This window comes from Oncorhynchus keta, chromosome 11, assembly GCF_023373465.1.
Source record: "Oncorhynchus keta strain PuntledgeMale-10-30-2019 chromosome 11, Oket_V2, whole genome shotgun sequence".
Lineage (NCBI taxonomy): Eukaryota > Metazoa > Chordata > Actinopteri > Salmoniformes > Salmonidae > Oncorhynchus > Oncorhynchus keta.
Genome location: NC_068431.1, coordinates 21321284 through 21348410, shown reverse-complemented (window position 1 = coordinate 21348410; position 27127 = coordinate 21321284). Strand labels below are relative to the sequence as shown.

Below are 27127 nucleotides of genomic sequence, written 5' to 3'. Positions count from 1 at the left end.
AAAGTGAACTTGTCCTTTAAAGGCCTAGTGCAGTCAAAAACTTGATTTCTAGTGTTTTATATACATTTCCACACTATGGGGTTGGAATAATACTGTGAAATTGTGAAATGGTAATGCCCTTTTAGTGTAAAAGCTGTTTAAAAAGACTGCCTGAAATTTCAGCCTGTGTGATGGAGTTTTGAGCTACCTGGTGACATCACCAGGTGGTACATTAGTTAATAGACCAATATGAAAAAAGGGATCCAAACCTCTGCCAATAACAGGTAGTTTTCAGTTTTCCCCTTCCCACTCAGACCACTCCCAGACAGTGCTAGTAAAATTCTTCCTTGAGAAATTAGTCTTTGCCAAGAAGCTATTTTAGTTTCTTTTTGACCATTTTAATTGAAAACAATCACAGTAGGGTTGCAAAATTCCGCTAACTCTCCCAAAATTCCCAGGAAGTTATGATTTGAGGATTCCAGATTTCCTGCTTAGATTAGTTTGGAAAACCTGGGAATTTGGGGAAAGTTGAGAAAAAGTAGGTCCTCTAACCTGAGCATGGGCCTAAGCACGGTCTCCAGAGATATTTTGAGGTCCAGCTCGTAGGCGCAGGAAAACTCCACGTTGATTGTCTTGTCCCTGGTAATGATGTTGCCAGTGTTGTTCACGCTCTCAATCCACACCGTGTTCTTGTACATGATGTGTGTGCTGTTGGACTGGTAGAAAATAAAAATGGCAGATATGCTGGACAATAAACATCATTACAGTAAGTATAGTATGCGTATTGACCGGGGAAGAGATTTCCTCAGTAACATGGAGCCCTACTGGCCCTTGCGATAGGAAATGACAGGTCTATCCTATTGGCTATACAGTTTCTCACCAATACAATTAAGTCCTATTGCCCCTTGGTTATGAGTCACAAGTCTAAGGCATGTGATTGGCACCAGTAGGTGGAAGTAGCACGAACCACTACTCCAGAATCAGATATTTTTCAATCCCCCTAATGACTAGTTATGATTAAAGGTAAAATAATCTAACTACAGATCTGTGGCAACCTTTACGATACAGCCACGTGGCCCCTGGTTCCAATTTGTAAGTCGCTCTGGATAAGAGCGTCTGCTAAATGACTTAAATGTAAAAAATGTAAATGTGTTGTTAATGTAGAAGGAGATCACTGATATAGGGTCAGATACACAGTTGAAGTCGGACGTTTACATACACCTTAGCCAAATACATTTGAACTTAGTTTTTCACAATTCCTGACATTTAATCAGAGTAGAAATCCCTGTCTTAGGTCAGTTAGGATCACCACTTTATTTTAAGAATGTGAAATGTCAGAATAATAGTAGAGAGAATTATTAATTTCAGCTTTTATTTCTTTCATCCCATTCCCAGTGGGTCAGAAGTTTACATACACCCAATTAGTATTTGGTAGCATTGCCTTTAAATTGTTTAACTTGGGTCAAACATTTCAGGTAGCCTTCCACAAGCTTCCCACAATAAGTTGGGTGAATTTTGTCCCATTCCTCCTGACAGAGCTGGTGAAACTGAGTAAGGTTTGTAGGCCTCCTTGCTCACGCACACTTTTTCAGTTCTGCCCACAAATTTTCTATAGGATTGAGGTCAGGGCTTTGTAATGGCCACTCCAATATCTTGACTTTGTTGTCCTTATGCCATTTTGCCACAACTTTGCTTGGGGTAATTGTTCATTTGGAGACCCATTTACGACCAAGCTTTAACAAGACTAATGTCTTGAGATGTTGCTTCAATATATCCACATAACATTCCCTCCTCTATTTTGTGAAGTGTACCAGTCCCTCCTGCAGCAAAGCACCCCCACAACAGGATGCTGCCACCCCCGTGCTTCACAGTTGGGATGCTGTTCTTCAGCTTGCAAGCCCCCCCTTTTTCCTCCAAACATAACAGTTCTATTTCTGTTTCATCGGGACAGAGGACATTTCTCCAAAAAGTACAATCTTTCTCCCCATGTGCAGTTGCAAACCGTAGTCTGGCATTTTTATGGCGGTTTTGGAGCAGTGGCTTCTTCCTTGCTGAGTGGCCTTTCAGGTTATGTCGATATAGGACTCGTTTTACTTTGGATATAGATACTTTTGTACCCGTTTCCTCCAGCATCTTCACAAGGTCCTTTGCTGTTGTTCTGGGATTGATTTGCACTTTTCGCACCAAAGTACGTTCCTCTCTAGGAGACAGAACACGTCTCCTTTCTGAGCGGTATGACAGCTGCGTGGTCCCATGGTGTTTATACTTGCGTACTATTGTTTGTACAGATGAACGTGGTACCTTCAGGCCTTTGGAAATTGCTCCCAAGGATGAACCAGACTTGTGGTCTACAATTTTTTTTGGCTGATTTCTATTGATTTTCCCATGATGTCAAGCAAAAAGGCACTGAGTTTGAAGGTAGGCCTTGAAATACATCCACAGGTACACCTCCTGTCAATCAGAAGCTTCTAAAGCAATTACATCATTTTTGGGAATTATCCAAGCTGTTTAAAGGCACAGTCAACTGAGTGTATGTACACTTAACTGTATGTACACTTCCGACTTCAACTGTATTATCACATCCCTAATGATTAAGGTCAGGTTTTAATAATTATCCATTGATCCTAGATCTGTGGTTAATTACCTGTACGATGGAGCCGCAATGGCCCTTAGTGTTGTTGATGTGAAAGGAGATGAAGTCCTCTCCCTCGATGCCGGGGCAGTGCTGGTCGTTGATCCTCACGTCCTCACGCTCGAAGCCCAGCTGGAAGAGCTTACACTTGGAGATGGACACCTCCATCTGTGCGTGTTTACACGTCACCTCTGCCTGGATGATGTCATCCTCGTCTAGTGGGAAAACACAGGGGTTGAGAATCATAAGACTATGGTAGCTAACTTGAATACATATGCTAGACTTCGGCTTGGGTCGTGTTCAAACTTGAATCAAATCAAATCGTATTTGTCACATGCGCTGAATACAACAGGTGTAGTAGACCTTACAGTGAAATGCTTACTTACAAAACCTTAACCAACAATGCAGTTATAAGAAAATACCACAAAAAATAGTAAGAGAATAACAAATAATTAAAGAGCAGCAGTAAATAGCAATAGCGGGGCTTTATACAGGGGTACTGGTACAGAGTAAATGCAACGGTGTCGAGGTAATATGTACATGTAGGTAGAGTTATTAAAGTGACTATGCACAGATAATAACAGAGAGTAGCAGCAGCGTAGAAGGGGGGTCAGGCAATGCAAATAGTCTGGGTAGACATTTGATACGATGTTCAGGAGTCTTATACCTTGGGGGTAGATGCTGTTTAGAAGCGTCTTGGACCTAGACTTGGCGCTCCGGTACCGCTTGTCGTGCGGTAGCAGAGAGAACAGTCCTAGACTAGGGTGGCTGGAGTCTGACCATTTTTAGGGCCTTCCTCTTACACCGCCTGGTATATATATATATAGAGGTCCTGGATGGCAGGAAGCTTGGCCCCGGTGATGTACTGGGCCGTATGCACTACCCTCTGTAGTGTTTTGTGGTCAGAGGCAGAGCAGTTGCCGTACCAGACAGTGATACAACACGTCAGGATGCAAGTAGTTCTGTCCTTGAGCTGTTCTTGTCTATTCATATTCTGTATTATGCAGTGTTTCATGTTTTGCATGGACCCCAGGAAGTGTAGCTGCTGCTTTCCCAACAGCTAATGGGGATCCTAATAAAATACCAAATAGTAATCCCATTTCATGCCTAATGAACACGACCAATGTATTCTTGTAAAAGATTTGATCAAAATAAGACTGAGCTGGATAAATTCATTATTAAGATTAAAAATAGAGATAAAATATATATTTATCCTGTATAGCCTAACGATTACCACCACCCCCTCGCTCATCCCCCTTCCCTGACTCCCCTCCCTCCACACACTCACCCCCAGCGTTGTTGGGCAGCTCGGGGCAGCCACACAGGTCTCCCCCGTTTTCCTGCTCACACGTGTTGTTGGTGCAGATCTCTCCTGCACAGGGGTCATAGATCCATTCTGCTAAAGACAGATCCAGGCACAATGTTAGCTGTCACACCACCTCATCCAACCTATTGTACTGACTGTTATTCTTGAAGAGCCTAATGCTATGTTTTATAAATGTAACAAACATTTTCCTGCAAACCACCCAGTCATTAACACATGCTCCACGTTCAAGTTACCTGTATATAAAGTGCCTTCAGTATTAATATCCTTTGACTTATTGCACATTTTGTTGTGTTACAGACGGAATTTAAAATAGATCAAATGTATTTTTATCTCACCCATCTAGACATAATAACCCATAATGAGAAAGTCATTTTTGGACATTTTTGCAAATGTATTGAAAAGGATATAAAGTATTAAAACCGCTTGGCTATGATGTTACAAATTGAGCTCAGGTGCATCCATTTTCCTTTGATCGTCTGGAGTATGCAAACAGTCATGTGAAAGACAGACCATAAAGGCAAAAGATTCTGTGGTCTGAGGAGACAAAAATGTTCCTTAACTTTGCACAACTCATTACCTGTCTAACAGTCTAACACCATCCCTACTGTGAAGCGTGGTGGTGGCAGCATCATGCTATGGGGATGCTTTTCAGCAGCAGGGACTGGGAGACTGGTAAGTATAGAGGGTACAATGAATGGAACCAAATACAGGCAAATCATTGATGAGATGATGATTCAGAGTGCAAATGACCTTAGACCGGGGCAAAGATTTACACTGAACAAAAAATTAAAAATATAAATCCCATGTTTCATGAGCTGAAATAAAAGATAGCAGAAATGTTCCATATGCACAAAAAAGCTTTCTCTCAAATTTTGTGCAAATATGTTTACATCCCTGTCAGTGAGCATTTCTCCTTTGCAAAGATAATCAAATCAAATCAAATTTATTTATATAGCCCTTCGTACATCAGCTGATATCTCAAAGTGCTGTACAGAAACCCAGCCTAAAACTCCAAACAGCAAGCAATGTGGGTGTAGAAGCATGGTGGCTAGGAAAAACTCCCTAGAAAGGCCAAAACCTAGGAAGAACCTAGAGAGGAACCAGGCTATGTGGGGTGGCCAGTCCTCTTCTGGCTGTGCCGGGTGGAGATTATAACAGAATCCACCCACCTGACAGGTGTGGTATATCAAGAACATGATTAAACAGCATGCTCATTACACAGGTGCACCTTGTGCTGGGGACAATAAAAGGCCAATCTAAAATGTGCAGTTTTGTCACACAACACATTCTCTGTTGCCAGAAAATCTCATGTTAATTTCTATACCATAACTTTTTAAAGAATTTGACAGTTCGTCCAATCTGCCTCACAGCCGCAGACCACTTGTATGGAGTCGTGTGGGCGAGCAATTTGCTGATGCCAATGTTGAGAACAGAGTGCTCCATGGTTCTGGTATGGGCAGGCATAAACTACAGATAATGAACACAATTGTATTTTATTGATGGCAGTTTGAATGCACAGAGATACCGTGACGAGATCCGAAGGTCCATTGTCATGCCATTCATCCTTTACCATCACCTCATGTTTCAGCATGATAATGCACGGCCCCATGTCACAAGGATCTGTATACAATTCCTGGCTGCTGAAAATTTCCCCGTTCTTCCTTGGCCTGCATACTCACCAGACATGTCATCCATTGAGCATGTTTGGGATTCTCTGGATCGACCTGTACAACAGCGTGTTTCACTGGTACAACATTACACAGGCCACAATCAACAGCCTGATCAACTCTATTCGAAGGAGATGTAAATGGTGGTCACGCTAGACTGCATGAGGTAAATGGTAGTCACGCTAGATACTGACCTGTTTTCTGATCCACGCTCCTACTTTTTTTTACAGGCACCTGGGATCAACAAATGCATATCTGTATTCCCAGTCATATGAAATCCATAGATTGGGGCCTAATGAATTAATTTCAATAGACTGATTCCCTTATATAAACTGTAACTCAGTAAAAAAAAAAAAAATTGTTCCATGTTGCATTTATATTTTTGTTTAGTATATGTTCCAACAGGACATTGACCCCAAGCATGCAGCCAAAACAGTCCTAGAGTGGCCCAGCCAAAGCCCAGACTTGAATCCCATTAAATATCCGTGGAAAGACTTGAAGATTACATTTACATTTACATTTAAGTCATTTAGCAGACACTCTTATCCAGAGCGACTTACAAATTGGTGCATTCACCTTATGACATCCAGTAGAACAGTCACTTACAATAGTGCATCTAAATCTTAAAGGGGGGGGGGGTGAGAAGGATTACTTATCCTATCCTAGGTATTCCTTAAAAAGGTGGGGTTTCAGGTGTCTCCGGAAGGTGGTGATTGACTCCGCTGTCCTGGCGTCGTGAGGGAGTTTGGCGTCGTGAGGGAGATTGCTGTTCACTTATGCTCCCCATCTAATTTAACAGAGCTTGAGAAAATCTACAAGGAAGAATGGGAGAAAATCCCTAAATCCAGATGTGCAAAGCTGATACAGACATAACCAAGACGACTCAAAGCCGTTATCGCCGCCAAAGGTGCTTCTACAAAGTATTGTCTCAGGGGTGTGAATACTTATGCAAATCAGATTTTTCTATATTTTATTTTCAATAAATTTGATAACATTTCGAAAAATATGTTTTCAATTTACTATTTGTGTAGGTGGGTGAGATTTTTTTTAAATGTAATCCATTTTTGAATTCAGGCTGTAACAACAAAATGTAGAATAAGTTATGGGGTTTGAGTAGCTTCTGAAGGCACTGTAGCTCAAGTTTGAAACAATGAGAGCCATTTCAAAATATGTTTGTGTGTTACATCGCCCATTGGTAGCATGTACAGCTTAGTAGGAACAATAATGGTCCAAGGACTTACCCCTGCAGAACTCTTGGAACTCTTAGTCTTCTAAATACAATTTTATCAAACTGCACAAATTGGTACCTATTCACCATCGTGCCTCCCTTTATACCCCTCCTCCAGAAAGCCATTCTTTCCACCATGCCCCCATGACCGTCCCCATCCCGTGCCCTTACAGCAGTTCTCCTGCGCGATCCATTTTGTTGTGAGCGTGCCCAGGGAGCGGCAGGCCTCGCCATAGGCAGCGAGCGAGCCGCACACCTGGGCCTTGCGGTGGTTGTAGCAGCCGTCCAGGTAGCAGGACTGGTAGAATGGCCTGGGGTCCAGCAGGCCGTGGCAGGGCTGGAAGAAGCCCTTCATTTGGGTGAGCTTCTGGCACCCCTCCTCGCCCTGGAGGCCAAGCACGGCCGTGTTCTCGCACGACTGGGCCAGTGCCACGTACTGGGTCTCGTCACAGCTGGGGAGAGGGTGAAAAGATGGGAGATAAGAGGTTGAGATGGGAAGATCCATCCATGCTTTTGAATGCACAAATCTGTTTAAACTAGCACCACAACATTCTCCAGAAATCCTAGAAGATTCTGGACACCGCCAAATAACCAGCAAACAAATTTAAAAACAGCTTGGAGGAAGCCACAAAATCCTAGGTGTGATAAGCGAAAACATTTTAAAAAATGTTACTGTCAATTTAACAACTGTCTATCTCTTCCATGTCACCCCTTCCCATGCCTCCTCTCCAATTCACCTGTTCTGCATGCCATTGGTCTTCCAGCTCTGGGCCAGCTCCAGGGCGCTGATGGCTGGCTTCCCGCGGGAGGTGATGTAGTCGTCAGTGGGGTCTCCGTTGAAGTTGCCACAAAGGCCACACACCTTAATAATAATAATATATAGCTCTTTTATAGCTCTCACATTTATTTTCTAAAACCTAAAGACGCTTTACAATAACCATATAATGCATTACATAAAGCTTATATAATGCTCTACAACCATAAGGAAAACAACAAACCTTGTTTTGCAGCCGCTGACCCATGGTGATACTAAGCGTGTTGAAGCGGTTGTAGCGCACCTGGATGTCCTGTGGTGTGTCGATGACCAGGAAGCCCTCCGACGTGGAGACGCGTGTCATTAAACCCGTGACGAATGGCACCGATACGGGTGTGCCGTTCACCTGGTTAGGAGGATGAGATAGCGAAGATTCATGTGCGCATTGACGTGGTGAGACTAAGTACACATAAAAAAAGAACTATACACATAACTCACCATCTAACTAGAAAACTAATACAAACACACACATTTCACATGCATTCTTTTCATAATAAACATTATAAAGTGATGCTAAAACTCATCCATCCATGTATTAATTCATCTTTTAATCTATCCACCATCCATCTCTATCCCTCTTTTCTCCTCACTTTCACAGTGCTCCCGGAAATCAGTATATTCTCCTCGTTGATATAGAGGTATGCGTGGGAGATGGTGGTGAGGTTTGGCGTGCTCCACTTGTCGAAGTTGGCGATGAGCTGGAAGGAGAGGTCAGGTAGCTTGTGGCAGTTGGTGGACAGCACGAAGGAGCAGGAGGCAGGCAGGCGCAAGGACGCCCCGTCAAAGGTCCTGAAGACACCACCGCCGGATGCCACGCAGTGCTGCGAGCGCCGGGCAAAGCAGCCACGCACACCGTGGTGCAGGGCACACTCCTCCTCGGCTTTGCAGCGGCGCGGGTCGCACTGGATGAGGTTGCGGCCAATGCACTGGCAGCGCTTGGTGCAGTCGCCATTCCAGAACAGCTGTTTGGGCTGGCGAAGAGGAACATAAGTTATGACAATACAGTGCCTTCAGAAAGTATTCATACCCCTTGAATTTTCCTAAATGTTTTGTGTTACAACCTGAATTCAAAATGGATGACTTAAATTTGTTTTTTTTATCTACACATATTACAGGATACTGACAGAGTGAAAACATGTTTTTAGAAATGTTTTGAAATGTATTGAATGTGAAATACAGAAATATCTAATTGACTTAAGTATTCACACCCCTGAGTCAATACCTTGTAGAAGCACCTTTGGCAGTGATTACAGCTGTGACTGTTTCTAGGTATGTCTCTAAGAGCTTTCCACACCTGGATTGTGCAACAGTTTCACATTATTCTTTTCAAAATTCTTCAAGCTCTGTCAAATTAGTTGTTGATCATTGCTAGACAACCATTTTCAGGTCTTGCCATAGATTTGGAAGTAGATTCAAGTCAGAACTGTAACTTGGTCATGCAGGAACATTCACAGTCTTCTTGGTAAGCAACTCCAGCATAGATTTGGTCTTGTGTTTTATGTTATTGTCCTGCTGAAAAAGGAATTAATCTCCCAGTGTCTGGTGGAGAGCAGACTGAACCAGGTTTTCGTCTAGGATTTTGACTGTGCTTAGTTCCATTCCATTTCTTTATCCTGAAAAAACTCCCCAGTCCTTAATGATAGCATACCCATAACATAGCATACCCATAACATGATGCAGCCAACACTATTCTTGAAAATATGGTGAGTGGTACTCAGTAATGCGGCAGGTAGACCTAGTGGTTAGAGCGTTGGACTAGTAACCGAAAGGTTTCAAGATCAAATCCCCAAGCTGACAAGGTAAAAATATGTCGTTCTGCCCCTGAACAAGGCAGTTAACCCACTGTTCCTTGGCCATCATTGAAAATAAGAATTTGTTCTTTAACTGACTTGCTTAGTTAAATAAAGGTAAAATAAAAAATGCTTTGTATTGGATTTTCTTCAAACATAACACTTTGTATTCAGGACAAAATGTGAATTGCTTTGCCACATTTATTTGCATTATTACTTTAGTGCCATGATGCAAACTGGATGCATGTTTTGGAAGATTTGTATTCTGTACAGCCTTCCTTATTTTCAATTAGGTTAGTATTGTGGAGTAACTACAATGTTGTTGATCCATCCTCTGTTTTCTCCTATCACAGCAATTAAACTCTGTAACTGTATTAAAGTCACCATTGGCCTCATGGAGAAATCCCTGAACGGTTTCCTTCCTCTCCGGCAACTGAGTTAGGAAGAACGCCTGTGTCTTTGTAGCGACTGGGTTTATTGATACACCATCCAAAGTGTAATTAATAACTTCACCATGCTCAAAGGGATATTCAATGTCTGCTTTTTTTTACCCATCTACCAATAGGTGCCCTTCTTTGTGAGGCATTGGAAAACCTCCCTTGTCTTGTGGTTGAATCTGTGTTTGAAATGTACTGCTAAACTGAGGGACCTTATAGATAATTGTATGTGTGGGGTACAGAGATGAGGTAGTCATTCAAAAATCATGTTAGACATTATTATTGCACACAGAGGGAGTTCATGCAAATTATTATGTGAGTTGTTAATTAAACACATTTTTACTCCTGAACTTATTTAGGCTTGCCATAACAAAGGGGTTCAATACTTATTAACTCAAGAAATTCAGCTTTTAATTTTTAACAAATGTTTAAACATTCAACTTTGACATTATGGAGTTTTACATATAGGTCAGTGACACAAAATCTAAATGTAATCCATTTTAAATTCAGGCTGTAACACAACAAAATTTGGAAAAAGTCAAGGGATGTGAATACTTTCTGAAAGCACTGTATGTGCAGTTTTAATTTTACAATATTTAAACCTCTAGGTGAGGATTTCAAAGGCTGAATACCATTCCATAATGTTCAGTTCACACAACAGACAATTAATTGCATTAAGTAGTGTCTGTGTACTCTCTCCAAACATAATTGAAATCTCAAGCTAACTACCCAGAATACTGGGAGCATTCCCAGAACATTAGCTAAGATTCCCATTAACCTCTAGTTGGGGTTTTATCTAACATTAAGATGATAACATCCCCAAAACATTAAAATAATGTTTTTGATGAAAATACAAAATAAAAATGTTTTAAATAAGATATCCTTGTAAAGTTCTCCTGACATTCACTAAAATGTTGTGCACAACATCTGTAACAACCACCACAGAACCTTCCTCCAAAGTTCTCATTAGGTTTCCAAGAAGTGTAAAAACAATGTACCAGTAACATATTCCCAGCCAACCAAAATTTGTTCTGCGAAAGTTCCCAGCAAATTTTCTCAAAGCACAAAAACTGTTTAGTCATGATGATGATCATACTGTTTTTATAAAACATTATCCTTATGTTGCAATAACATTCCCAGAACACATTTTGTCTGTTCCTTAAAAGTGCCCTGATTTTTCATTAGTTTGTGGGAAGAGTCTGTTGGGAACATTGTGGGGACATCACAAAAGATATGTTCCCAAAACACAAAAAACTGTTGAGTTGTGCAGATTATACAGGAATGGCCAACATATTTTTTTAGCCTTTTATTCACCTAGTGTTAAAAGAATGTTCCAAGACCAAATGTTTTATGTTCTTTAAAAGTTTGTAAAAAGTTTCTTTAGGTTGTGGGAACATTTTGGGGATATGACAAGAGATAGTTTTAGTGTTATGGGAATCTATCCAGATGTGCTGACATTAAAATTATGTTTGTATCAGTGTGCACAAAATACAAATATAATGTTGCAAAAATGTTAACAGAAAATGTTCTCAAAACATTTAATTAGGCTTTGGGAACAGTGTGGGTACATTATAAGAGATGTGCTTTGTTGTGGTAACGTTCCTAAAAATTAAAGCTAAGTTACAAAAGACATTCCTATAAGAATGCTGACATAACACAGAGTCTGGACCAAATAAAGACATCCTCTCTTTCAGTAGAGGATATCTGTGCCTCAACTTCACTGTTTTTTTGTTTTTAAAGAAACATGGTTCAAATATATGTGGGATTGAACCTGTAATATTAGGATCTCCAACCAGATCATTAACCCTCTTCACCACCAGTGGATGTCTTTGGCCTTGCAGGATTTTTTCAGTCCAATATGGTCTATCAGGACACAGAACACATTTTCTGACTTATTCATATGTTCCCATTCTCTTCATATGCTGTGTACTGTAACACTGCATATTATGATTTTTCTCTTTGCTATTGTATTTTTAGTTGTGTTCACAATTTTAATTGAAAACAATAACAGGAAAGTACTTAATTGTTATCCCAAAATTATTTGATATTAAGATTAAAACAGTTGCATTGGACCTTTAAATCAATAAAAGAGTATTGCATTGAACATCAATATGTTTTTATATATTTCAGAATGGCTTTTGCTTTTTATAAGAAAAGGTCAAATTATTTTCTTATTTAGTTTGATGGTTTGGAGCCTGTATTTAAGAAGCATATGAATTCACAAGAATTCAAGTTACATAAAGGAAGCTCAATCAAACTCAAATCCAATTTTATAATACTTTCAACATGTGATGGAGAAAGGGAATCATCAAATACAGTTTTACAAGTACACAGCATGTGAAGAGGATGGGGACATTTTAATAACAAACAAATGATGTTCTATGTCCTGATTAGACTGAAAGAACACTGCAATACAGATATCCCATGGTGGTGCAGAGGGACCCGATGAGTCCCACCATAATGCCAGCATGATTTAGGACTTCTAACCCCTTTTAAACTACAGACGATCGTGTGTACTACAGTTTGAGCTACAGACTGGGTTATACTATTGGATTTGTCTATTTCGTCTGCCTCCGTAGATATCAACCATTAGTCTGTGTGAATAACAGGGGCTGCTAGAGTGGTCTTTGTGATACAAGGGCAGATACCGAAGGGGCTAGGTCAGGTCTTTTATTTTACAAAAACGTCTGTCGAGTCCGAATGGTTTGAGATACAAACTATTAAAAGCTATCTAGGAAAAGCTGAGACTCTCACGAACATGTATAGAAATACAGCCGGTATGATGCATTTTGTGTCATATGATGTGGTAGTTTGTGTCATATGATGTGGTAGTTTGTGTCATATGATGTGGTAGTTTGTGTCATATGATGCAAAATGCATCATACCGGCTGTATTTCGGTATTTTGAAAGTTATGTCTTGAAAACTTGATTGCTGGCATGCAAAACATGTTGGGACTATATCAACAATGGACTAAGGAAACAAATACCAAAAGATAGTTTTGGGGTGGAATTTTTCTTTAAACATTGTATGAATCCCATCACAACTGAGCCTATTTTGTTTTTTTTGTAAACTCTCTCTTGTAATATACCCACACTGTTCCCATAACCAAATTAAATGTTCTGGGAACACTTAAAAGAAACATTCTATAAACATCCGCACAACTGGACAGTTTTTGTGTTATGAGAACATTTGCCGTGACCTAACGTATGTTCTGGGAACTTTTTGTTTGCTGGTACCATGTCAGGTGAACAGTATGTATGATTGTCTGTGGAGAGAGACTACTCTGTGTGATTGACTCACCTCATAGTACTTGCCGTCTGTGTAGCAGCCACAGTTCTGGGGCAGGATGCAGCCTTTGCCGTTGAGGACGTAGCCCTGGTCACACTGACAGCCCTCCACACAGTCCTGGGTGCACTCCCTCTGGCCTCGGGCTGGGGCACACTGCGGCTGGCACACTGACATGCAGCCAGAGTAGTGGCTGTTGGCTGGGCATGTCAGCACTAAGGAAGGAGAAAAATTAATGTCCTCAACGAAGATGTGGGTTAAGACCAAAATGGCACCCTATTCCTTATGTACAGTAGTGCACTAGACAGACATGATAAACCTTTTTTCATTTACCTGGCACTGGCACTCTGGACAGATTACAAGTCTGGGTGCATTTAGTGGATGGTAGACGCAGAATAGATATGAACAAAATATTAGTTAGCTGTTCATGTGACAATGTACGTCATTGTATAGGAGGGGTTACATAAAGCTCCTGCTTGTGATTAATCTGATATGACTGAAAACTCCATGTAACCTTTGAGAAAGTTATTATTATTATTATTATTATTATTATCTAGTAAGCTATTTCTATTGAAGTGTAGTCCCATGTGAGCCTCAATTATTATTGTGCTCACCACAGGGCGTGTCACTTCTCCAGCCTAACACGCGCACCCCCTGGGTCTGGCATGTGCTGGTGTAGATCTGCAGCCAGTTGCAAATAGTTTCTGGGGCGCCCTGGTCCAGGCACGTGTCCTGCAGACAGCTCTGGTAAAAGAACGCTGGCACCACCTTGCTGTGACAGCGTGCAAACACACCACCGCGGTCCGCGATCAGCCCGCACAGACGCACTGCCTCGGGCTCCACAAACACGTACAGCCCGTCACCCAGGTGGAATCGGATTCCTGTGTAGCCCCCGCCTTCAACATTGATGCCTCCTCCCTCAACATTTTGGGCCCCATCTTCCACGTTGGCATCCGTGACAAGGAGAGGGGCGTCGACGGCGCCGAGGCCTCTCTCGACCAATCCACAACGTGGGCACGAGTCGCCGCAGCCTACCTGGCAGAAGGTGTCCCGATCGGCCCAGGCCATGCCCCAGTCGTTGGTGGTGAAGGTGGGAGGAGAGGAGAGTGGCATGCCCTGGCACAGGCCGCAGGTTGCGTTGTAGAGGCTTCTGGGCAGCGTGAGCAGGAGCAGGGTGTTCCAGTCGAAGGCTACCTTCAGGCCAAAGTCCGTCTCCAACACCAGCTGCATGCCGAAGGTGAAGATGTGGACCTTCCCTGGTCCCAGCTTCAGAGGCAGGTATAGACGCTCCTTATTCACCTAGGAGATAACATGAGAGAGAGTCATGGCTGTGTGTCTGTGTGTGTGCAGGGACGCCGTATAGGGGGGGAAAGTTAAGATGATTCTAAGGGCCTGTGACTGACAGGGGCCCTAAAAAATTATTAGAACATGAGGTTAATAATTTAATATTGAAAAAAATGTACCTATCATCATTAATATAATATTTTATTTACAATGTACAAATAAAACTAACAGTTTATTTTTATTTTCTTGTTTTTGGCTAAAAGTAAACATCCAGAGAGCCCCTGTTTACATGAAATGGTTCTGTCCTGCCCCAAAACTGTGCGGGAAAGGTACTTGCTAGCAGTGAGTGAAGAGTATCATGTCTCGCTTCCTAAAGAAAAATCTGGCTTCCAAAAACAAACAAAAAAGACAGGAAAGAGAAAAGGGCGACAGTATGTTTATTTTTTTATTTTATTTTTACAGGGACAGTGCACATTAATCAACGTTTCAGTAAAAGTGCCGGCTTCAGCCAGCCAGCTCATTTTCAACCGCAGTCCCTGGGCAGGTTATAATGTATCACCCAATTTTTCACAAAGGAAGGTGGGTGTAGTCCGTGTGGTGGAAATTAACCTGTTTGCTTAGTCCATAGTGAAATATGCTACTTTTGCTCCCTAACATTAGTTACTTAATATTTTCACAGAAAATTCGGAGTGTTTACATATCGCTCCACTATTAATCGACATTTAAACAATGCAGGCAAACCTTCAGCAAGCTAGTCATACTAAATCAGGGATGCTGGCCTTCTAGGCAGAGTTCCTCTGTCCAGTGTCTGTGTTCTTTTGCCCATCTTAATCTTTACTTTTTATTGGCCAGTCTGAGATATGGCTTTTTCTTTGCAACTCTGCCTTGAAGGCCAGCATCCCAGAGTCGCCTCTTCACTGTAGACGTTGAGATGGGTGTTTTTTGCAGGTACTATTTAATGAAGCTGCCAGTTGAGGACTTGTGAGCCGTCTGTTTCTCAAACTAGACACTCTAATATATTTGTCCTCTTGCTCAGTTGTGCCCCGGGGCCTCCCACTCCTCTTTATATTCTGGTTAAAGCCAGTTTGCGCTGTTCTGTGAAGGGAGTAGTACACAGCATTGTACGAGATCTTCAATTTCTTGGCAATTTCTCGCATGGAATCGCCTTCAATTCTTAGAACAAGAATAGACTGACAAGTTTCAGAAGAAAGTCTTTGATCCTAGCCATTTTGAGCCTGTAATCGAACCCACAAATGCTGATGCTCCGAATACACAACTAGTCTAAAGAAGGCCAGTTTATTGCTTCTTTAATCAGCAGAACAGTTTTCAGCTGTGCTAAAATAATTGCTAAAGGGTTTTCTAATGATCAATAAGCCTTTTAAAATGATAAACTTGGATTAGCTAACACAACTTGCCATTGGAAAACAGGAGTGATGGTTGCTGATAATGGGTCTCTGTACGCCTATGTAGACTTTCCATAAAAAATGAGGCATTTCCAGCTACAATAGATATCTACAAGCACTGTATTTCTGATCAATTTGATGTTATTTTAAAGGATAATATGCTTTTCAAAAACAAGGACATTTCTAAGTGACCCCAAACTTTTCAACGGTACTGTACACACACACACAACACACGCACAGTCAAAAGTTTGGACACACTTACTCTTTCAAGGGTTTTTCTTTATTTTTACTATTTTCTACATTAACAGTGAACACATCAAAACTATGAAATAACACATATGGAATCATGTAGTAACCAAACAAGTGTTAAACAAATGAAAATATATTTCATATTTGAGATTCGTCAAATAGCCACCCTTTGCCTTGATGACAGCTTTGCACACTCTTGGCATTCTCTCAACCAGCTTCACCTTGAATGCTTTTCCAACAGTCTTGAAGGAGTTCACAAATATGCTGAGTTGGCTGCATTTGCTTCATCTGCGGTCCGACTCATCCCAAACCATCTCAATTGGGTTGAGGTCGGGGGATTGTGGAGGCCAGGACCTCTGATGCAGCACTCCATCACTCTCCTTCTTGGTCAAATAGCCTTTACACAGCCTGGAGGTGTGTTGGGTCATTGTCCTGTTGAAAAACAAATGATAGTCCCACTAAGCGCAAGCCAGATGGAATGAAGTACAGTTGAAGTTAGACGTTTACATACACCTTAGGCAAATACATTTAAAACAGATTTTTTTTTTTTTTACAATTCCTGATATTTAATCATAGCAAAATTTCCTTGTCTTAGGTCAGTTAGGATCGCCACTTTATTTTAAGAATGTGAAATGTCCGAATAATATTTATTTCAGCTTTTATTTCTTTCATCACATTCCCAGTGGATCAGAAGTGTACATGCACTCAATTAGTATTTGGTAGCATTGCCTTTAAATTGTTTAATTTGGGTCAAACTTTTTGGGTAGACTTCCACAAGCTTCCCACAATAAGTCCGGTTTGTAAGCCTCCTTGCTCGCACACGCTTTTTCAGTTCTGCCCATACATTTTCTATAGGATTGAGGTTAGGGCTTTGTGATGGCCACTCCAATACCTTGACTTTGTTGTCCTTAGGTCATTTTGCCACAACTTTGGAAATATTTGCTTGGGGTAATTGTCCATTTGGAAGAGCCATTTGCAACCAAGCTTTAACTTCCTGACGGATGTCTTGAGATGTTGCTTCTATATATCTACATCATTTTCCTTCCTCACGTTGCCATCTATATTGTGAAGTGCACCTGTCCCTCCTGCAGCAAAGCACCCCCACAACATGATGCTTCATGTTTGGGATGGTGTTCTTTGGCATTCAAGCCTCCCACTTTTTCCTCCAAACATAACGATGGTCATTACGGCCAAACAGTTCTATTTTTGTTTCATCAGACCAGAGGACATTTCTCCAAAAAGTACAATCTTTGTCCCCATGTGCAGTTGCAAACCATAGCCTGGCTTTTTGTTTATGGCTGTTTTGGAGCAGTTGCTTCTTCCTTGCTGAGCGGCCATTCAGGTTATGTCGATATAGGAGTAATTTTTATTGTGGATATAGATACTTTTGTACCTGTTTCCTAAAGCATCTTCACAAGGTCCTTTGCTGTTGTTCTGGGATTGATTCGCACTTTTCGCACCAAAGCACGTTCATCTTAGGAGACAGAACGAGTCTCCTTCCTGAGCAGTATGACGGCTGCGTGGTCCCATGTGTTAATACTTGCATACTATTGTTTGTAGAGATGAACGTGGTACCTTCAGGCGTTTGGAAATTGCTCCCAGGGATGAACCAGACATGTGGAGGTCTACAATGTCTTTTCTAAGATGTTGGCTGATTTCTTTTGGTTTTCCCATGATGTCAAGCGAAGAGGCACTGAGTTTGAAGGCAGGCCTTGAAATACATCCACAGGTACACCTCCAATTGACTCAAATGATGTCAATTAACCTATTAGGAGCATCTAAAGCCATGACATAATTTCCTGGAATTTCCCAAGCTGTTTAAAGGCACAGTCAACTTAGTGTATGTAAACTTCTGACCAATTGGAATTGTGATACAGTGAATTATAAGTGGAATAATCTGTTCGTAAACAATTGTTGGAAAAATTACTTGTGTCATGCACAAAGCAGATGTCCTAACCGGCTTGCCAAAACTATAGTTTGTTAACAAAAAATTGTGGATTGGCTGAAAAACAAGTTTTAATATTTCCAACCTAAGTGTATGTAAACTTCCGACTTCAGCTGCATCACTGCAGAATGCCCTTGGTAGCCATGCTGGTTAACATTGCCTTGAGTTTTAAATAAATCACTGATAGTGTTACCAGCAAAGCACACACACCTCCTCATCCATGCGGAGATCATCCGTTCACCAACTCTGCGTCTCACAAAGACACGGCGGTTGGAACCAAAAGTCTGAAATTTGGACACAGACCAAATGGACAGATTTCCACCGGTTTAATATTCATTGCTCAGGTTTCTTGGCCCAAGCAAGTCTCTTCTTATTATTGGTGTCCTTTAGTAGTGGGTTCTTTGCAGCAATTGAACCATGGCCTGATTCAAGCAGTCTACTCTGAACAGTTGATGTTGGGATGTGTCCGTTATTTCAACTCTGAAGCATTTATTTGGGCTGAAATTTCTGAGGCTGGTAACTCTAATGAACTTATCCTCTGCAGCAGAGGTAACTCTGGGTCTTCCTTTTCCTGTGATGATCCTCATGAGAGCCATTTTTATTTTTTACATTTTATTTCACCTTTATATAACCAGGTAGGCTAGTTGAGAACTAGTTCTCATTTACAACTGTGACCTGGCCAAAATAAAGCACAGCAGATTGACACATACAACAACAACAGAGTTACACATGAAATAAACAAACATACAGTCAATAATACAGTAGGACAATTTATATATATATTTAAAGTCTATATACAGTGTGTGCAAATTAGGTAAGATAAGGGAGGTAAGGCAATAAATAGACCATGGTGGCGAAGTAATTACAATATAGCAATTAAACACTGGAATGGTAGATCCAAGTAGTATCCAAGATAATTGTGTAGTTTAGAGTGTGTAGTCTTAGAGTGATTATCTTAATTTACCGAGGTTAGCTAGCCAGCTATTTGTCGTCCTTAACGTAGGAGACACTGCTAGCTGGCTAACAGCTAACAGCCAACAGCTAGCCAACGTCTACCGAATATAACTTCTGCACTCAACAACCCGGTCGCATTCCGCTTCGCTCCACAGGTAGTATCACATTTTCATTTCATTTCATTACAGCACAACGGTTTGATTTGCTTGATCGTAGCTAGCAACATAGCTAGCTACATAGCCGTCTTTGTATCAAAGATAATTGTGTAGTCTAGAGCGATTTTCTAGGTTAGCTAGCCAGCTATTGTCGTTCTTTTAACGCAACGTAACGTAATCAACACTGCTAGCTAGCCAGCTAGCCCCGAATAGCTGCACTGTAGAAACTATTACACTCAACGGAACGACTTGATTAGTGTAGTGTCAACAACGCAGCCACTGCCAGCTAGCCTACTTCAGCAGTACTGTATCATTTTAATCATTTTAGTCAATAAGATTCTTGCTACGTAAGCTTAACTTTCTGAACATTCGAGACGTGTAGTCCACTTGTCATTCAATCTCCTTGCATTAGCGTAGCCTCTTCTGCAGCCTGTCAACTATGTGTCTGTCTATCCCTGTTCTCTCCTCTCTGCACAGACCATACAAACGCTCCACACCGCGTGGCCGCGGCCACCTAATCTGGTGGTCCCAGCGCGCACGACCCACGTGGAGTTCCAGGTCTCAGGTAGCCTCTGGAACTGCCGATCTGCGGCCAACAAGGCAGAGTTCATCTCAGCCTATGCCTCCCTCCAGTCCCTCGACTTCTTGGCACTGACGGAAACATGGATCACCACAGATAACACTGCTACTCCTACTGCTCTCTCCTCGTCCGCCCACGTGTTCTCGCACACCCCGAGAGCTTCTGGTCAGCGGGGTGGTGGCACCGGAATCCTCATCTCTCCCAAGTGGTCATTCTCTCTTTCTCCCCTTACCCATCTGTCTATCGCCTCCTTTGAATTCCATGCTGTCACAGTTACCAGCCCTTTCAAGCTTAACATCCTTATCATTTATCGCCCTCCAGGTCCCCTCGGAGAGTTCATCAATGAGCTTGATGCCTTGATAAGCTCCTTTCCTGAGGACGGCTCACCTCTCACAGTTCTGGGCGACTTTAACCTCCCCACGTCTACCTTTGACTCATTCCTCTCTGCCTCCTTCTTTCCACTCCTCTCCTCTTTTGACCTCACCCTCTCACCTTCCCCCCTACTCACAAGGCAGGCAATACGCTCAACCTCATCTTTACTAGATGCTGTTCTTCCACTAACCTCATTGCAACTCCCCTCCAAGTCTCCGACCACTACCTTGTATCCTTTTCCCTCTCGCTCTCATCCAACACTTCCCACACTGCCCCTACTCGGATGGTATCGCGCCGTCCCAACCTTCGCTCTCTCTCCCCCGCTACTCTCTCCTGTTCCATCCTATCATCTCTTCCCTCTGCTCAAACCTTCTCCAACCTATCTCCTGATTCTGCCTCCTCAACCCTCCTCTCCTCCCTTTCTGCATCCTTTGACTCTCTATGTCCCCTATCCTCCAGGCCGGCTCGGTCCTCCCCTCCCGCTCCGTGGCTCGACGACTCATTGCGAGCTCACAGAACAGGGCTCCGGGCAGCCGAGCGGAAATGGAGGAAAACTCGCCTCCCTGCGGACCTGGCATCCTTTCACTTCCCTCCTCTCTACATTTTCCTCCTCTGTCTCTGCTGCTAAAGCCACTTTCTACCACTCTAAATTCCAAGCATCTGCCTCTAACCCTAGGAAGCTCTTTGCCACCTTCTCCTCCCTCCTGAATCCTCCTCCCCCCCCTCCTCCCTCTCTCCAGATGACTTCGTCAACCATTTTGAAAAGAAGGTCGACGACATCCGATCCTCGTTTGCTAAGTCAAACGACACCGCTGGTTCTGCTCACACTGCCCTACCCTGTGCTCTGACCTCTTTCTCCCCTCTCTCTCCAGATGAAATCTCACGTCTTGTGACGGCCGGCCGCCCAACAACCTGCCCGCTTGACCCTATCCCCTCCTCTCTTCTCCAGACCATTTCCGGAGACCTTCTCCCTTACCTCACCTCGCTCATCAACTCATCCCTGACCGCTGGCTACGTCCCTTCCGTCTTCAAGAGAGCGAGAGTTGCACCCCTTCTGAAAAAACCTACACTCGATCCCTCCGATGTCAACAACTACAGACCAGTATCCCTTCTTTCTTTTCTCTCCAAAACTCTTGAACGTGCCGTCCTTGGCCAGCTCTACCGCTATCTCTCTCAGAATGACCTTCTTGATCCAAATCAGTCAGGTTTCAAGACTAGTCATTCAACTGAGACTGCTCTTTTCTGCATCACGGAGGCGCTCCGCACTGCTAAAGCTAACTCTCTCTCCTCTGCTCTCATCCTTCTAGACCTATTGGCTGCCTTCGATACTGTGAACCATCAGATCCTCCTCTCCACCCTCTCCGAGTTGGGCATCTCCGGCGCGGCCCACGCGTGGATTGCGTCCTACCTGACAGGTCGCTCCTACCAGGTGGCGTGGCGAGAATCTGTCTCCTCACCACGCGCTCTCACCACTGGTGTCCCCCAGGGCTCTGTTCTAGGCCCTCTCCTATTCTCGCTATACACCAAGTCACTTGGCTCTGTCATAACCTCACATGGTCTCTCCTATCATTGCTATGCAGACGACACACAATTAATCTTCTCCTTTCCCCCTTCTGATGACCAGGTGGCGAATCGCATCTCTGCATGTCTGGCAGACATATCAGTGTGGATGACGGATCACCACCTCAAGCTGAACCTCGGCAAGACGGAGCTCCTCTTCCTCCCGGGGGAAGGACTGCCCGTTCCATGATCTCGCCATCACGGTTGACAACTCCATTGTGTCCTCCTCCCAGAGCGCTAAGAACCTTGGCGTGATCCTGGACAACACCCTGTCGTTCTCAACTAACATCAAGGCGGTGGCCCGTTCCTGTAGGTTCATGCTCTACAACATCCGCAGAGTACGACCCTGCCTCACACAGGAAGCGGCGCAGGTCCTAATCCAGGCACTTGTCATCTCCCGTCTGGATTACTGCAACTCGCTGTTGGCTGGGCTCCCTGCCTGTGCCATTAAACCCCTACAACTCATCCAGAACGCCGCAGCCCGTCTGGTGTTCAACCTTCCCAAGTTCTCTCACGTCACCCCGCTCCTCCGCTCTCTCCACTGGCTTCCAGTTGAAGCTCGCATCCGCTACAAGACCATGGTGCTTGCCTACGGAGCTGTGAGGGGAACGGCACCTCAGTACCTCCAGGCTCTGATCAGGCCCTACACCCAAACAAGGGCACTGCGTTCATCCACCTCTGGCCTGCTCGCCTCCCTACCACTGAGGAAGTACAGTTCCCGCTCAGCCCAGTCAAAACTGTTCGCTGCTCTGGCCCCCAATGGTGGAACAAACTCCCTCACGACGCCAGGACAGCGGAGTCAATCACCACCTTCCGGAGACACCTGAAACCCCACCTCTTTAAGGAATACCTAGGATAGGATAAGTAATCCTTCTCACCCCCCTAAAAGATTTAGATGCACTATTGTAAAGTGGCTGTTCCACTGGATGTCATAAGGTGAATGCACCAATTTGTAAGTAGCTCTGGATAAGAGCGTCTGCTAAATGACTTAAATGTAAATGTAAATGTGCAAAGGAGCAAGATAAATAAATAATTACAGTATGGGGATGCGGTAGTTGGATGGGCTGTTTACAGATGGGCTATGTACAGGTGCAGTGATATGTGAGCTGCTCTGACAGCTGGTGCTTAAAGCTGGTGAGGGAGAAATGAGTCTCCAGCTTCAGTGATTTTTGCAGTTTGTTCCAGTCATTGGCAGCAGAGAACTTGAAGGAAAGGCAGCCAAAGAGGAATTGGCTTGGGGGGTGACCAGTGAGATATACCTGCTGGAGCACGTGCTATGTGTGGGTGCTGCTATGGTGACCAGTGAGCTGAGATGAGGCGGGGCTTTACCTAGCAGAGACTTGTAGATGACCTGGAGCCAGTGGGTTTGGCGATGTGTATGAAGTGAGGGCCAGCCAACGAGAGTGTACAGGTCACAGTGGTGGGTAGTATATGGGACTTTGGTGAGAAAACAGATGGCACTGTGATAGACTGCATCCAATTTGTTGAGTAGAGTGTTGGAGGGTATTTTATAAATGACATAGCCAAAATCGAGGATCGGTAGGATGGTCAGTTTTACAAGGGTATGTTTGGCAGCAATAGGAAGATGATTCTAGATTTAATTTTGGATTGGAGATGCTTAATGTGAGTCTGGAAGGAGAGTTCACAGCCTAACCAGACACCTAGGTATTTGTAGTATTCCACATATTCTAAGTCAGAACAGTCCAGAGTAGTGATGCTGGACGGGCGGGCAGGTGCGGAAAGTGATTGGTTGAAGAGCATGCATTTAGTTTAACTTGCATTTAAGAGCAGTTGGAGGCCACAGAAGGAGAGTTGTATGGCATTGAAGCTCGTCTGGAGGTTAGTTAACAGTGTCCAAAGAAGGGCCGGGAGTAAACAGAATGGTGTCATCTGCATAGAGGTGGATCAGAGAATCACCAGCAGCAAGAGCGACATCATTGACATGTACAGAGAATAGAGTCGGCCCGAGAATTGAACCCTGTGGCACCCCCATAGAGACTGTCAGAGGTCCGGACAACAGGCCCTCCGATTTAACACACTGAACTCTATCAGAGAAGTAGTTGGTGAACCAGGCGTGGCAATCATTTGAGAAACCAAGGCTGTTGAGTCTGCCAATAAGAATGTGGTGATTGACCCCTCCTGTCTCAGCCTCCAGTATTTATGCTGCAGTAGTTTATGTGTCGGGGGGCTAGGGTCAGTTTGTTATATCTGGAGTACTTCTCCTGTCCTATTCGGTGTCCTGTGTGAATTTAAGTGTGCTCTCTCTAATTCTCTCTTTCTCTCTTTCTTTCTCTCTCTCGGAGGACCTGAGCCCTAGGACCATGCCTCAGGACTACCTGACATGATGACTCCTTGCTGTCCCCAGTCCACCTGGCCGTGCTGCTGCTCCAGTTTCAACTGTTCTGCCTTATTATTATTGGTCCATGCTGGTCATTTATGAACATTTGAACATCTTGGCCATGTTCTGTTATAATCTCCACCCGGCACAGCCAGAAGAGGACTGGCCACCCCACATAGCCTGGTTCCTCTCTAGGTTTCTTCCTAGGTTTTGGCCTTTCTAGGGAGTTTTTCCTAGCCACCGTGCTTCTACACCTGCATTGCTTGCTGTTTGGGGTTTTAGGCTGGGTTTCTGTACAGCACTTTGAGATATCAGCTGATGTACGAAGGGCTATATAAATACATTTGATTTGATTGACAGAGTCGAAAGCCTTGGCCAGGCCGATGAATACGGCTGAACAGTAATGTCTCTTATCGATGGCGGTTATGATATCGTTTTGGACCTTGAAATGGTCAGTAATCTGTTTGTTGAGTTGGCTTTCGAAGACCTTAGAAAGGCAGGGTGGGAAAGATATAGGTCTGTAGCAGTTTGGGTCTAGAGTGTCTCCCCCTTTGAATAGGGGGATGACCGCTGCAGATTTCCAATCTTTGGGAATCTCAGACGACACGAAAGAGCGGTTAAACAGGCTGGTAATAGGGGTTGCAACAATTTCGACAGAAATTTTAGAAAGAGAGAGTCCAGATTGTTTAGCCCAGCTGATTTTTAGGGGTTCAGATTTTGCAGCTCTTTCAGAACATCAGCTGTCTGGATTTGGGTGAAGGAGTAATGGGGCTTGAGCGAGTTGCTATGGGGAGTGCAGGGCTGTTAACCGGGGTATGGGTATTCTGGTTGAAATCATGGCCAGCCGTAGAAAAGTGCTTATTGATATTCTCAATTATAGTGGATTTATCGGTGGTGACAGTGTTTCCTAGCCTCAGTGCAGTGGGTAGCTGGGAGGAGGTGCTCTTATTCTCCATGGACATTACAGTGTCCCAGAACTTTTTTGAGTTTGTGCTACAGGATGCAAATTGATGGTTTTTGCGACTGCACTTGAAGAAACTTTCAAAGTTCTTGAAATTTTCCGGATTGACTGACATTCATCTCTTTAAGTAATGATGGACTGTTGTTTCTCTTAGCTTATTTAAGATGTTCTTGCCATAATATGGAAAAGATCTTTTACCAAATAGGGCTTTCTTCTGTATACCACCATTACCTTGTTGCAACACAACTGATTGTCTCAAAATGAATTAAGAAGGAAATAAATTCCACAAATTCACTTTTAATAAGGCACACCTGTTAATTTAAATGCATTCCAGGTGACTACCTCATGAAGCTGGTGGAGAGAATGCCAAGAGTGTGCAAAGTTGTCAGGGCAAACTGTCTGTGATTTATTTAGAATTCAAGGCACACTTAACCAGCATGGCTACAACACCATTCTGTAGCGATACGCCAACCAATCTTGTTTGTGCTTAATGGGACTATCTTTTATTTTTCAACAGGACAATGACCCAACACACCCAACACACCTGCAGGCTGTGTAAGGACTATTTGACCAAGAAGCAGAGTGGTGGAGTGCTGTATCAGATGACCTGGCCTCCACAATCCCCAAACCTCAACCCAATTGAGATGGTTTGGGATGAGTTGGACCGCAGAGTGAAGGAAAAGCAGCCAACAAGTGCTCAGCATATGTGGGAACTCCTTCAATACTGTTGGAAAAGCATTCCAGGTGAAGCTGGTTGAGAGAATGCCAAGAGTGTGTAAGCTGTCATCAAGCCAAATGGTGGCTATTTGTAGAATCTCAAATATAAAATATATTGTGATTTATTTAACACTTTTTTGGTTACTACATGATTCCATAGTTTTGATGTCTTCTAGTATTCTACAATGTAGAACATAGTAAAAAATAAAGAAAAACCCTGGAATGAGCCAGTGTCCAAACTGTTGACTGGTACTGTATGTTTAAAAAATTTTTAACAGGACAAATATAATGGGACACGTGCCCTTGTGCCCCCTATGATCATGATGGCTCTGTATGTCTGCTTGTTTGTATTTGTTTTTGTGTGTTGTCGTGGTAATTTCCTGTATTACTAAATGAGGAGAGTTTACAAACCACACACAAGTCAGAGTTATACTTAAACTTCATATTTTAATCATATGAGCTTAACCATAGCCCTGTGACTCTCAGATCAATTCAGTGTCTATGAATGAATTCTGAAGGTGTCAACATAATGGCAACTGAGATCTTTTATAGCAAAGATTCACCCCTCTCAACTTACATGACAAACCACAGATCTCAGGAACTCTTCACAAAGGGCCTTTTACTTAAAAAATGAGTATCCCATAGCCAGATAGCATTAGCTATAAATTATCGTTCAGTTTGGTCTCTAAAACAAGATTCTAATCTCATTCCTGGTACTTCATAGTACCAAAACATTACCTCACTATCTGGAATGCTTTTTAGGCTTTATTGGCCAAAGACATTGTAAATCTCCTCTGTCAGTGCTGTCTCATAGAGGCCCATCCTCAGTGGAACACTGAACACACAATAGTCTACATATTCTATTCTGTTGAATAAAACAACCATTCTAATGCAATACAAAGATTATACAATAATCTTACAAGCACTATAACATAATCTTGCAATTTTCCACGACATCTTCCCATCACATGGTATAACAGATACATTCACATATGAAGAATAAGTTCAATTCTGACTTCTCCCTTTCTGATATTCTGCACATTACCAGACATGTAAAAGACAAGCCTGACCTCTCCCCTCTCCCCTCTCTGGGCCCCAAGTGACTTTTCCCTAGAGAAGAAAGGAAAATACAACTGCCGACAGTATAGTCCAAAAAAAGACATCCTTAGGACAAGTATCTCACATAAGCATATTATGAAAGTAAATAAAACATTTAATTTAATGTTACCTAACTAATTCTGATTCAGCCATGACAGTGTGTGTGTGTGTGTGTTATATCTTGTGGGTGTAAGTGTGAGTGTATAGGATCAAGTGTGTGTATTGTGGTTTTTCTCAGATCTTTGGGTTGGCTTGTGAACCCTTTCCAAATGTCGCTCAGGTCAGCCGTTCCTCTGAGCCAAATCCACCCCGATAAAAGATGTTGATTGAAATAAGATCCACCCTGAGCCA

General features: G+C 43.0%; 1 protein-coding gene across 3 annotated transcripts in view; it reads right to left on the bottom strand.

The window, feature by feature from the left end:
* Positions 1–27127, bottom strand: part of LOC118389902 (alpha-tectorin) — a 47704-nt gene that overhangs the window by 5613 nt on the left and 14964 nt on the right. For 2 of the 3 annotated variants that reach the window (XM_035779864.2, XM_052529693.1), the window contains 9 exons: positions 13775–14459; positions 13176–13375; positions 8238–8618; positions 7832–7993; positions 7571–7695; positions 7005–7285; positions 3900–4010; positions 2624–2826; positions 532–695 (listed from right to left, as the gene is read on the bottom strand). In XM_035779864.2, the coding sequence (XP_035635757.1) occupies positions 532–695; positions 2624–2826; positions 3900–4010; positions 7005–7285; positions 7571–7695; positions 7832–7993; positions 8238–8618; positions 13176–13375; positions 13775–14459 (2312 nt within the window). Of the gene's footprint in view, positions 1–531; positions 696–2623; positions 2827–3899; positions 4011–7004; positions 7286–7570; positions 7696–7831; positions 7994–8237; positions 8619–13175; positions 13376–13774; positions 14460–27127 lie in introns of those variants that run through there. The other variant, XR_004826878.2, reaches the window with a different exon arrangement.